The 13,739-nt window shown below is 38.6% G+C and overlaps 1 protein-coding gene across 1 annotated transcript in view; it reads right to left on the reverse strand.

The window, feature by feature from the left end:
• The window catches only part of CORIN (corin, serine peptidase), a 134,692-nt gene that overhangs the window by 9,256 nt on the left and 111,697 nt on the right, over positions 1–13,739 (reverse strand). Inside the window, exons 13-17 of the mRNA XM_074154492.1 lie at positions 12,088–12,195; positions 7,530–7,643; positions 5,012–5,122; positions 3,769–3,898; positions 1,586–1,708 (exon numbers count right to left, since the gene is read on the reverse strand). Coding sequence (XP_074010593.1) covers positions 1,586–1,708; positions 3,769–3,898; positions 5,012–5,122; positions 7,530–7,643; positions 12,088–12,195 — 586 coding nt within the window. The remainder of the gene's footprint in view (positions 1–1,585; positions 1,709–3,768; positions 3,899–5,011; positions 5,123–7,529; positions 7,644–12,087; positions 12,196–13,739) is intronic.

The raw sequence follows: 13,739 nt of genomic DNA on the forward strand, positions 1-13,739 counted from the left end.
TTAAGCTTTCATGTATGCATAGCCTGGGTTTCAGTATGGGGTGCACCAGCCCTGCAGCGCATGCAGAGCCAGTGAGAGCCATCCAGCCAGGATGCCTGACGCAGCCAAAACAGGAACAGCCTCAATCTTTATGCCAGGGCTTAGCTTCTCACTTCTTCTTGTTACCCATTCTCTGAATCTGGGGAGACTGCAACAGCTGCGCCTTCATATGACTTTCATCTCTGTAATAGCTTTATCAGTAATCCTCATTACTGATGTTTTCCCTGCTTTAACTTGTACTTTGGGCAAAACTAGATGTTTTTCTACTAGATCTTGTAACTCAGAGGCTCCAAATCCATCCCTTCACACACATTACCTAGCAGACCACTTTCAAAAATGGCAAAGTACCTTGACATTCCTGCTTTGCACTTCAGTGACTGAACAAAATATGATTGTGTACCTGTCTGTGTATCTGGTCACAACCCAAGGTGTTTATTCTTGTATTACTCTGGAGAAAAGCATTTAGATACCATTAAGTCAGTGGAAAGAGACAAGAAAACAAAAGAGTTAAGAAGAAAATTTTCAAGTATCAGGCACCATCCTGTAATGGTCCTTCTTCTAGATGAAGAAATAAGAATGAACTTAAATGAATGGGGAACATACTAATGTAAATCAGAACTAGTACAAAGCTGAGATGTAGGAAAGCAAAAGTAGGCACTTGCAGACAGAATCTTTTTAGCATTCTACCATCACAGCAAAGTTTCACTACAGAAAATAATGGAGCCAAGCAAAAAGAAAAGTAGGTGTATTCCTCAGATTTGTGTCTTCACATGTGTTGTACCTCTACATTCAGTCAAGGCAGTCTTTCCTTGTGAAACAGAAAGAATTTCTATGGAAGAAAGATGCTCTGAAATCTCCTAGGCATTTGAAAGAGAACAGGGAAACAAGGAATCTGCTTTCTGAAGAATGCAGTTGCAGATGGGGATTAGACGGCTCTCCCAGTTTTGTTCTAGATGTTTAAAATCATTGGCTCTTCAGTCTCAAAGTCATACTTTGAATGCCTCAACCATGAGATCCTGTCTTCTCAATACCAACTACCTGTTTACTCACGTTAATTAAAAGGAATATACCACCATCTGAAGCCAGAGGAGCTGCTAAGGAAACCTACTATAAGTGGATAGAGCTTTTGCTGAAGAAGCAGCTGTGGTGGCTCCAAATGGTTGAAGCCAAACTACATGGGCTGCAGAGGATGGTAAGATGTTGCTGCATGTTTTGCAATATAGTACTTACTGGACTTTCTTGGTCAGCATCAATTTAATGAAGCTGTCTGGTCCAGGTGCTTCAAGGGCATCACCTCCATGTCACTCAAATGCTATTAGTCTAGCAGAATGGGCCCTGAGGATTCACAAGGTGGACTCAAAGGAGCCTACAGTTGTAGTAGACACTAAAATCGCTATAGACTGCATCTTAACAACTCATATGAGTGGTGTGTGCTGGGATTTATACACAGATATCTTGGAAAAAAAGAGCTTACCAAAGGGAGTTTGTCATCCTCCATTGGTGACTACCACAGCAGTGAAATAAATGTCCTTTACCTGTTACTTACCCATTCACTAGAAGTGCATGTAAAGTGGATGCATTTTTATTCCTCCAGTCTGAGTGTAGATTCAGCCATTTTTGATGCTGCATTCCCTCATTCTCTATTACAATTTCTGTTTTGGATGGGCCTCTGAAAAAAATGAAAGACATTCATAGACCTTCCAGTAGGTTTCTATGTTAAAATTCTGAAGGTTAAGAGGCCCTAATGCCCCCTCTTTATTCCAGAGATGTACGCCTGAGTGTTATGTCAAAGCCACGTGTGGCAGAAACATAGGAGAATAAAATCCTCCCAAAGTAGCCAGGCCAGCAAACACATTACTGTCATTCGCATTGTGTTTTGTGATAAGAACCAGAATTGGAATCGGGAACAGCAAGAGTCTTCTGGTGGCATTTACTGTAGTGCATACATCAACATGCCATTTCCACAGTTTCTTGCCTCCAAAAATACAAAATCCAGATCTTCATATGTACAAGAAGTAAAAGAAAAAAAGAACATTCTTACATTCCTATCTTTGGAAATCCATTAAAATTTAACAGTAAAGAGCAGTCTGGGTCTTGTTAATAATACTTGACAGTATCTCTAAGTCCAAGCCGTCTGCTTTGTGAAACAGAACAAATCATGGGTGACAATGTCAAACCTGTCCTTCTGCAGCAAATTAACAGGAATATGAAAGTAAGTTAGAATGGTCCACCAGGAGATATTTTCATATATCCACTTCCTCAGTTTAGTTATTGCCTGAAAGACTCAAGCCACCTAAGAAATTGCTGTTTTAGTAAATCTCAATTGCTAAATGGAAAAAAGAGCGTATTTTTAAAATCGCTTTACAAGCCATGGAACTTTCTAGCACAGAACCATCCATGATTAGCCATTAATCCCTGTCAATGACAGCGACTTTCAAGGACTGCTCTCCTGAACGCTGGGCACAAGCCAAATTGTAAATCCTAGTTCATGGAAAGGAGAGTGAGAAAATTTCAGAAAAAAATGTGATGTGTCCTAAAGCTTGCCTCTGAATCCAATCTCTCATGGCAATACCTTTACTAATGCCAGCCAGGTCATTAGTTTAAGTCCAATTTTCAGTTTTAACTACATTTCTTCTTAAATATTTATAAAAGTGCAGCACTATATTTATTTTTAAGTATTTACAAAAGTGCAGCATCCTTTATCTACTTGATTACATAAATTAACACAGGTCAAAGAATTCTGGTTTATGGTAAAGTTGTCAGTGCAACCATATGGAAATGTTTTCAGCAGGGCTGGCAGAATTAACCAGGCTCTGAGGTCATGGCCCTGGATCCTGCCTGTTACATGACTTATTTTTCAGAACTTTCTCTGGGCATATTAAACAAATACCACTCCATGATCTACTACTCATAATGTGCAGGCAGATATTAACAAGCATTTTTAAAGTCTCTGCTTTTTCCTCATCTAGAGAAAAGTGTTTGCTGGAAAACTGGAAAAAGAGCTTTCTTCCTCAGTGCCCGCTTACAGCAAACACATAAAACTCTCCTCTCTTAATTTCCCACTCTTTTTTCCCACCAAACATACACAAACTCTTCTTTCTTAAGATGACATTCTACCTTGTGATCTTCTGTGGGCAAATATGTGTACAGTGATATTTTATGTAGCTGTGAACAGATCTATAAAGAACTATGCTAAATCTTCCGAGCTCAAACCGCTTAAACGTAACACTCAAGGAACACACTTTAGGGTGCCTGTAGTCTCAGTCTATGGACTTCTCCAAGACCATATTTAAAGTGCCATAAGTTAAAGAAATTCACAACAGACTTACGAAACATCTTATGAGGCCATCTGATCCATTCCCCTCATCCAAAACAGGATCAACTATATCTAAATTCTCTCTGACAGATTTTTGTCTGCCCTGTTTGTAAAAATCCCTCACGATGGAGAATCTTGAGCTTTCCATTTAGGAATTTTTGCCTAATATTTGTTCTACATCTTCCTACCTGTGTTTTAAGCTCATTACTTCTGTCTTATTTCTACTGTGAGAGTGCCTAGATTTTACTGAGCTTTTGTTCTTGCCATAGTTCACAAAATTTCATTCTCTCTTTTCTCTGTGAACCATTTCCACACTAGGTCTAACATTGCAGTGATCAATGATCATTCACATCTAACTCCAGCATTCCAGTTGTCCTAAGAAATTCATCAATGCTACACACTACTGACCTTACCCTAAACCCATCTGATTGCAGGCCAGCTGGCTTAAATTTTCTTGCCACTCATCAGCACAAACGTGGTTATCAGCAGCTGACCTGTGAATGGTCAGGAACATCAAGGAATTCGTGTTTTTAGACAGGGTAACTGCAAAGAAAAAGAACAATACTTCACTATTATACCACATAGCTAGTTTTATAAATGGCATCCTGAAAACACACAACTACATTCAAAAGAGTTTTTCAAGATGCTGGCACTTTTGCCCATTTTATATGCTCAATAGCTATGTAACTGAAAATCAAGACAACCATGGCTGTCAAAACCTTGCTAACATTGAACAGTATGAGGCACCAAACAACAAAGCCATCTTGAGGATTAAAATAAGCCAGAATACTCTTGACTCACCAGCACAGGTTCACATGGGTTTCTGAAACCTTAATCTTGTTAAATGATGTTTTACCCCACAAATAGTCCAACTGAAATCACTACAGTTATTTTTGGGATGAATGAATGCTGCTTGACATAAGAGTGATACCATCATTTGACTCTCAGTAATATGCACTGTTCCTCTCATAACAATATGTGGGTGTCATTAGAGGAAGAAAAACAACTACTGTTTAAAAGAAAGATGATGATGATTCTCTCATAATCCACGTATAAAAGTGTGTGAACTGCTTTTATCATACCCAAAAATCTTCTCAAAATGGCCCAAAATGGAAATTTACATCCCCCCTTTCTAGGATCTCTTAAAAGATGTTGCATTGTGTGCATTTCTTCCCCAAACGCATACTGGGTTTAGTTCAACTTTTCCTCTGACTTTTGCTTTGACCTGGTAGAACTATCTTCTTCTCATAAGCTCTGAACCTGCACCATTGCAGTCAGTGGGAATTTTACACTGATTTCACAAGTACAGAATCAGGGCTTAGAAGTTCTGCCCAAATGAATTCTACATCTGAACATCTTCCTACTCTCTCTCCTATCCACAACACTTTCCAGGTTTTACACACCATCTACACCTTTTAGAAGTTCCCTGCCATGTCACTTTTCTTATATCTTTGCGCTGCGACACTTCACACTGAGCCTTTCCTTTCTCTTTTGCCTTCTTTCTTCCCTGCTTTCCCAATCTCAACCCAGTCTCCCTTTGGTAATAAAGGGAGCATCTCTCCATCACTGCAACTGCGTTCTCAATCAAATCACCAGTGATTACCACCATCACCCAAACATCTCCTCCAGGCAAAGCGCACCACGGCGGAAACCTACCACAGTCCCACTCATCTGAGCTGTCACTGCAATCTGCTTGCCCATCGCACCAGAGCTCCCGTGGCACACATTCATGGTTGACACATTCAAGTTCACTCTCGTCACAAAATGCTGCAAGGACAAAAACACGTTTCACTCTGAGAAAGAAATCATCAACGTGAAATTCACATTGAGACTGAAAAACATGCAAAGGCAGGTACAGATCAGATTTATGGAGCAAGAAAGTGAGACAGATTTGCAACAAATTTCAGGATGGACATCACTGAGGCAGAAGGTGGTTGCTGCCCACAGTGACAGAGGGCATCATAACTCAAAGGGAAGGAAAGGTGTCTGAAATGGCAAGATCTGTGATTACTTAGTATCATTTGTGGTCCTGTCATATGAAACCTGCCTATGCCTCTTCACAAGCATTAAGTGAAAATACTTTGTTTCGTGCTTTTTAGGAGATTTCTCCAAATCTGTTTATTTCTTCATGTTCTTTGAAAAAATTTTACTCTAATGCAAATGTATCTCCTTTCACCCACAGCAATTCTATATTCACTTTTGGATCCTCCTTTGCTATTTAAAATCATGGAATTATTTTTATCTCCACTTTAGAGATGGGGAACTTATGTACAGGTAGACATGCTCCAGTTCACAGTTGGTTGCCAGCTGGCAGCATTCAATAGGGATTTCCTGAATCTCTCTCCAGTGCAGAAACCACAAGAGCTTCCATTTGCAAGTGACTTTTAGCTTTCCCCCACCTATAACAAACCCCTTCCCAAAACGTAGCTGTGTAGCATTACAGAACCCTCCTCACTAACGCACTTCTCTTCCAGCTTCTATAAACCTCATCACTGGGGAATTCTGAGAGCTGGGGGAGGGTGGAGAGGGAGAGAATGCATGGAAGGTAGCTGCATCCAGTTGTGCCTGTCTCTGGCTGTTGTGTAGCATCTATAGTGCCACACAAACCAAGCATTTATTTGCAGCACCAGTGTAAAAAATGTACTCCCCAATGAAAATCATACAGATAGAGCGGGCAGTGCTGCCTACTCTGATGTAAGTAATCTTTCTGGCTGTGGAATAAAGCGTGCGAAACTAGAAAAGCTGGAATCCCTCAGCTGGGGATACTTTGCTGCCATTTTGGAATATTCGAGCCCCAACACAAAAACAGAGAGGAATTATAGTCTGATAATTACAGACTAGCTTAACCTAAGACCTGAGAAGATCTTTTCTCTGCCATGATCATAATGTGCAATCATGAGCAAATAATTTTAATACCACCTTCCTTTTTTAGATTACAGCACACAAACTGCTTGGAAGTCAAATGGTCTAATCTTCACAATGAAAGGCAGATTAAGAGATGTTCCATGAGATGCCTCTTCCCCAAAAGAAACAGTTAGATCTAGTGCTATGTGCAGGCTGCCAATCATTTTGGTAAATATAGTCATATGCTCCACATTGCACATGAAATGTGCCCACCATCCTGTCCCTGCCAACAGAACTCCAGAGACTCGGGAGCAACTTTTTTTAAATTGTAAAATTATATCCTGCACTTCTAGCAAAAATGCTGAAGTACCGGATTGCTGAGAGCTCTAAAATTTCAGCTTTCAACCAAGTTTACCAACCATCTCTTCTTTCTTGTGCAGGCTGAGTGTCACCCAATATGTCTTTCCTAGTTCCTCATCTTGAGGACATGCCCACACACCAGCTTTTCTCAAAAGAAGAGAATTCAGAGTACCACTACTATATTTATGAAAGCGAAGCTAACATCTCCCAGCACCCAATCCCAGCTTCACATGCAGGGTGGGAGCTTGCAAAGCAGCTGCTGTTTGCAGGTCTTCCACCTCTTCCCATCCCACCAGTTGGGTGTGTGGTGGAAACAGAACACAGGGCAGCTCCTGCAGGGGACCAGAGGGCCTATTGCACACTATCAGCACTTTGAGCCCATATATACACTGTGTGCATGGCCAGTGCACTATACTAAGCTTTTTATCTCTGATACTTATCACAGTTTGGATTGTGGAAGAAGCCTATGGAGCCAAGTGGGGAGAAAAAAAAAAATAATCTAAGACACGTCAAGCAGAAGAGAAACCAACCAAAGCAGGGAGACATATGAAATTTACTGAAGAACAGATCAGAAAGGAAAATCAAGTGGAAATCAAGAAGAAAGGAGCAGTAAGCAGCTATACCTATATTGAATGAAATTGAGAAAAATTGGGAAAAGGAGTCAAGAAGCTACAAGGAATAAAGAAAAGAAGCATGAAGACACAAGAAGGAAGAGGCAGAGAGAGAAAAAAAGAGAGAGGACCAGAGTGACCAAGGATGCAGCAAGGACCCAAGGATGTGAACAACAGAGGACACGACACGAGGAAAGAGATAAATTGGTGCCATAGAAAAACTGAAAAGGAAACTGAGGGAATGAGTAAGCCTTTCTGTCTGCAGAAAACCTTTTTGCTTTTATTTAATTTGCACCCCAAGATCCCCAAAATGTGATCAGCCCCTTATGGGACACTAAAAAAACTGCATAAGCCCTTACAGCAGTTCTTTTCATCCATCATGTCAGGGCAGTCTGGGAAACCGTCACAGATCATAGTGTGTTTGATGCACAGCTTCTTCAAAGGACACTCCCAAAGACCCCTTTCTCTACAACCTGGAGGCAGAGAAGCAGAGGTTTGGAACACTTGCAGGCAATATCAAATCAACTGTTTTCTTCTTCCTCAATAATCCTGAAATACCCAAAATATTTTCACTTGCAATATAAATTTTAAAAGGTACCAATAATAGTTAATAACAAAGAAATGGAAATAAGATTGTCACAGTGCACACTTGATAAATGGCTATAAAATATATAACACTTCATAATACTTCAATGCTTTTTAAATAATAATTTATATTATGCTACACATATCTATAAGTAATGGTTTAGGCATTAGCTCAATTTGCTCAAAACCCATACACCACTACTCTTGAAATACATTTACTAGTGCTGTATAAACTTTTCTAATCTAGAAGTCTGTAGACTTTCCTTTAAAAGCATACCACACAGACCTTAGGTCTTTCAAAAGCAAATCCTATGACTTGGAATCTCCGTGCAACAGTGTAGAAACATGTAGTTTTTTTCTGGCAGTGCTGATACAGAACCTAATGCCGATCACAATGTAAGGGAGAGAGATGCTGACAAGTATTGACCCCAAACAGTTTTCCGAGTTCCATAATCTGAGACCAAAGCAGTTGGAAAAGATTAGAAGGACCCAATGGCTGTACAAATCTTCAAGAGGGTTCATTATTAATGCATGGAACACACTCCATTATTGTCTCTTCAAAGTCCTGCTAACCAGCCTCTCTGGTTTCAGAGGAATACTTATAAACCTGTGCCAAAGCGCTTTGACCCTTATTCCTGCTAGTCAGCTCAAGGAAATAAGAATGGTCCACGGTACATTGTAGAAAAGTGTTTTCTGTTGTTTACCTCACTATTTATTTCCATCAACTAATAAAGCACTTCACTGTGATATCAGTTTAAGTACTTTGACGTACCAATGTCCTGCACATCTGACATTCTGGTTTTATAGGAAGTCATAAAAACAATGCATTCTCCTAACTAAAACATTTTTAGTTTTAGTTTGATTGCCTCGTTTGGCCTGTTCTACAGATGATAATACTGGCTTTTCATTTTAACCCAAGTTCAAACTCAGGTGACAGCCCTGATGGCCCCACACACAAATAGTGGAGGTATAAGCTCACAATCTGCATTTCAAGCAGTACCTCTGTTTGTCCTGGAACTGCAGCAGCGAATCAGCAGTAAATAACTAGGAAGATAGGCTGTTTCCAAGAAGTATTATTTCAGGAGTGTTTCACAAACATGAACCAGAGAAACACTACTAGCTCATTTAATTACTGAAAAAATCTACTCATGTTTTAACTGTAACTGGATGTGTGGAGTGCTTGATTTTGTTTAGATTAAAAAAGCCATGTAAATAAATTTTAGAGCACAGAGAAATAAATAGCCTTGAGACTAACTCCACATGAACAAAGAACTTTCCTGGGTATCACCATTTTCCAGGTCTCCTTCTTGACAATCTTTGTGATAACTATTAATGAAAAATTAATTGAAACCAAACAAAACCTTTACTCTATAAAGAATAAAGAACGTCAGTCAAGGTAGGAACTTGATATGAAAATAAAATAAAAAAGCTTAAAAAAATATAGTTTATGAACCTTGCAATTTTTTAGCAGAGTGTTTAAAATTAATTAAATACATGTTTGCTTTTCTCCTTCATCACACATTATAGTGTTACACTGTGAAGTGTACCATGACTCTCCAAAATCTACGTTTGAGTACAACACAGACAAATAGAGAGACGCTTCCCTAGGAAAATTCATTACTTATTGAATTCAGTGTTCAGTTGGTAGAAGCTATATAATATTTGGTGTGTTTCTATTTCTTCTCTAAACGTTTTTGTGACATACATTTTTAATTTAATGACAATTAAATGGAAGTGAAAAAGGAGGAAAATGGAGGAATTTACATTTCTCGCATCTCAAACGTATGTTTTGGCAAGAGATAGGGATTCAGGTATGATCTTACCTTCACTCTTCTTCAAAAAATTAAGCAAGTTACCATTTGTTATTCACACGTATACTCTCCATGCAATTATTATTAAGTCATTAACATTAAGACCACCACGTTTTTCCCTCAACTGAAGTACTACAGTCAGAACTCAGATTGCAGAAAATAGAGAAGGACAATAGTGGTTTTGAATGTTTTGTCCTCAATTTCTTTAGTACTCTTCTAGGACCCTCATCTGCTCTCTGCCAGAGGCATTGTTCAGCAGCCAGTAAATTAATATGATCAATTACAATCAAGCATATTTAATACCACAAACTCTCTTGACATCTATCATAATAATAATTTTCAGAAATTATTTTCCTCACACTTTACTGAAATGCACATTCAGAAGTCTCACATTCAGAAATCTGGGTCAAATTTTCTCCCCAAATCCTAGTCTAAACGGCACTAAAGTCTTAGGATTTCACTGCAATTGCATGGGTGAAATTTCCTCTCACAAAGATCACATGAAAGCATTACAGGGATTCCTAACGGGAGGAGACAGTGGGTGCAGAGTATGGCTACACCTTAGTCCCTTTTCACTGTTCTACCTTACATTTTTGGCCAGAGTAGCTCGAGCATCCAAGAGCTGCAGCTAGTCTTTTCCAGCCTCCTCCCTGCACTCTAAGTTGTTCCATGCTTGTTATTTAAGGCATCTCAAATACAGTGTTTTTATTTTAAATGCTGATTGTTATCTAATGGTATGAAACCAATTTCAAAGGATAAATCTAATAAAATATGAGCTAGCCATTTACACATGGAAAGATCACCAAGTTTTGATTCTGTCCTGCGCACATGGAATATGAATGAGTCAGAGGCAGTTACTTCTGGAGCTCTACAAGGACTTTCTGTTCTTCAGAAACCCCTGGTCAATGTAATGTCACTCTGACAGCAGTAATTTTCTAGCAGATACAGTCTTCCATATTTATAGAAACTGATAAGAATTCTGCTGATTGCTAGTGACATTCTGTCTAGACTGCAGAGACAGAGAGAGATCCACTCGAGACATGAATGTTATCTATTAGAGCATTATTTCGTATGTTAATGTCTAGGAGAATAAAATTATCCTGCAAGACGCATAGCAATTAGTGTTCTAAGTAGTTAAGAACAGGCGGCAACAAAGAATATTTGGCAGGAGGACACTTGAGACAATTGATTCAAAGGTAAAGAGATGACAAACTCCGGAAGAGTCACTGTGATCATCAGCCCTGCCTTTCCTTTATAATCCAAACAAGAGAATGACATAGTCTGAAATTCTGTTTCAGTGAGACTCTTTTTTTTTGGTTTTGCTTTCTTTTAGCAGGGGGAGGGGAATGGGGCAGAAAGAGTACAGAGAATACAAGCGTGATTTGAAAACTCCCAGAGACTGAGAATACATTGTGCCTTAGAGATAAATAACCCCTTGGGCACTCCAATCATTAAAACAACTTACTCTTAAAAAAGAATTATTTATAGAGCTTTCAAGTTTGAATTTTAGCCTAGCTTAGGCTTTCAGGTGTTGGATCTTATTTTATTTTTGTGCAGCTGAGTATAAAGTCTTTTATTGCCACAGTTTTGCTGCCCACATAAACTGTGCTTCCATCTTAACCTGCTCTCTGTTAAAAAAAAGCCAGGTTATCCACCTTAGCCCAACTGTGCTGGAATGTTTTGTAATCCTTTACTCATATTCACACGTCTTCTCTAAGTCCTTAGTGATTTATAATTGTTCTCTTTACCCCTGGGGATGCCAAGCCAGCATGCAGAAGTCCATGGAAGCCACACATTAGTCACATAAGGAAATAGTTTGAACTTCCTTCTCCTTCTCAAAGTTCTCCTGCCAGCATGTACACGGATAAATAGCGACCAAGAGATTTGTTCGTTATTCTCAAGCTCAATACATCCCCTTAAGTTAAAAGACAAGAGCATCTCTACTGTAAGTAAACTCAGAAATATACCCAAGGATAAACTTTGTGGTTACCATACTTGCACCTACAGCTTGAGATTGACTAATCTGAAAAAACATGTAATTTTTAACATTTGCAGCACAGAATCCACTTCAGCAACACAGATCTTTTGTCAACACATCAAAATGACAACATTACCACGTATAAACTTAAAACTGTATTTATGACAAGATTTAAACTGTCAGGAAGTCATATTTCAGCTTAGTAAAACCTCCAGCAATATCAAAATAATGAAATCTGCAGCATTCGTTATCTTGATTACTGAAGGAATACTCAAACATCCTGGAATACGATTAGCTGAATCTAAACGATCAAACATCATAAATTGTGTTGACATTAATCAAGAAGGGTGCTTGCTAAAGTAGTTTTACTGCTACTAGTCTTAGAAAAGAAAAATACACTTCCCAACATTTTTCCACAGAAAAAGGGGCTTACCCTCTGAACTGTCATGCTATGGTTCAAATAACGGAAGGAAAAACAAAACTCATTTTCTAATGCTTCAACTACTCCTTATTCAAAAGACCCAGCTCATGGAATTTATTTACCACAGCTGTCCTCATCACTATCATCCTCACAGTCAGCTTGACCGTCACATCTTCTGGATGCCAGGACACACCTCCCGGAGCGGCACTTGAAGTGACTGGGTGAGCATTCTGTCAATGACAAGGAACAGGGAGAAACAAGACACCATGAGCTCCAAGCTTAACCATCACATGGTTACTTATTTATTTATCACTGCGGCCGTTTCAGAAGGGTAAATGACAGGAATAGAAAGCTTGTGCGATACTGAACTGGAACTATGTAGCAGGCAAGACTCTTAACAATGGCACTCTGAATGGGATGGAGAAATATTTTCCAGAGCTCTCCCTCACGTGCTACCCCCCTCTCAAATTCCAAAGCTTTGCCAAATAACGGGCATACAATATTTAGATTGTGGGCATGGATTTTCTAGCTACTTTTCTCACTGTCATGGTGTTGTGTGAAGCAGAAATAGATAATCTGATGTGTTGAAATGAGTATAAGAGATCCCCAGGATAAAAAAAATATACATTTTGGCAATTTTGTTGCTACTTGAATTAATAAAACCACCTATAAGTGTCCACAAACTAACCCATGGATTCCTTTTGCCTCATTTTACAGAGTACCATTTTGAGGCTTTATTTAGATGGCTTTGAAAAACCCACCCATTTTTTTCACACTGTACATGTCACTGACTTTGATGTACAACCTTCATCATATGTTGCCTCTTTTTTTCCTTCCTGCAAAGTCTCTCAGATATTTAATACCATGCAGTTCCTTGAGTAAACTTTAGGATTCAATAAACATTTTTAACAAAAATATCATCAATGAACTCAGAAGCCTTAGAAAATAACATTCTAATGACAAAAGGTATGTGAACTATAGTGCCAACATTTAAGAATAACTCGTTATATCTAAGTTTACAACGCATACTGTCTTGGCCAGCAGTATTTCTTGCGTTCAGCACTGACTGGAAGAGAAGTTAAGCAATTCAGCACACTGCAATAACTCTGTCAATTATAGCTGAAGTTGGAAAATCACCTATATTTTGTAATCATAAACATTTTAAATGTTCTCAGAAGCTTAATTTCTTTTATTACATGTGTTTTTTTCAGAAATATATATATATGATTTTAAACTTCCCGGGGAAGACTTTCTAATCAACATTGGTAGTCAGTAGAAATCTGACACTAAATTGACGTAACATTCTAGCAGTAAGTGAATACAAACCAACTCTGATAAGACCTCTTTAATTAGTTATGCTGTTTCTAAAAGAATATTGAAACCCTCTCCTTTTTCACTGGTTTTCCAGGAATATCTATTTCAGTGCTAAAATGACCAATAAGCAGTGAATCAACTTACCAGACAGGCAGAATCCCTCTAATTAAAGTGAGAATTTTTTTAAATTATAATTTTTATAAGTGAACCAAATTTATCTCTAGAAATGAAACACACTAGTCCTGTATGCAGTAGTATATTTAAAATATAACCATTCTATATTACATTTCACAGCCAAATGATCTAATAACACAGGAAGGAAGGTTAAAAGGCATTTGATACCTGAGAAAATTAAACCACATTATTTTTCTTTAACACACCTTGTGCCAAAATCTTACTTTTCCTTTCCTACACACTTCCGTGTAATACTGGATAATTCCCTTCCATCAGCCCACTGCTG

The sequence above is a fragment of the Numenius arquata genome, chromosome 10 (assembly GCF_964106895.1).
Source record: "Numenius arquata chromosome 10, bNumArq3.hap1.1, whole genome shotgun sequence".
Lineage (NCBI taxonomy): Eukaryota > Metazoa > Chordata > Aves > Charadriiformes > Scolopacidae > Numenius > Numenius arquata.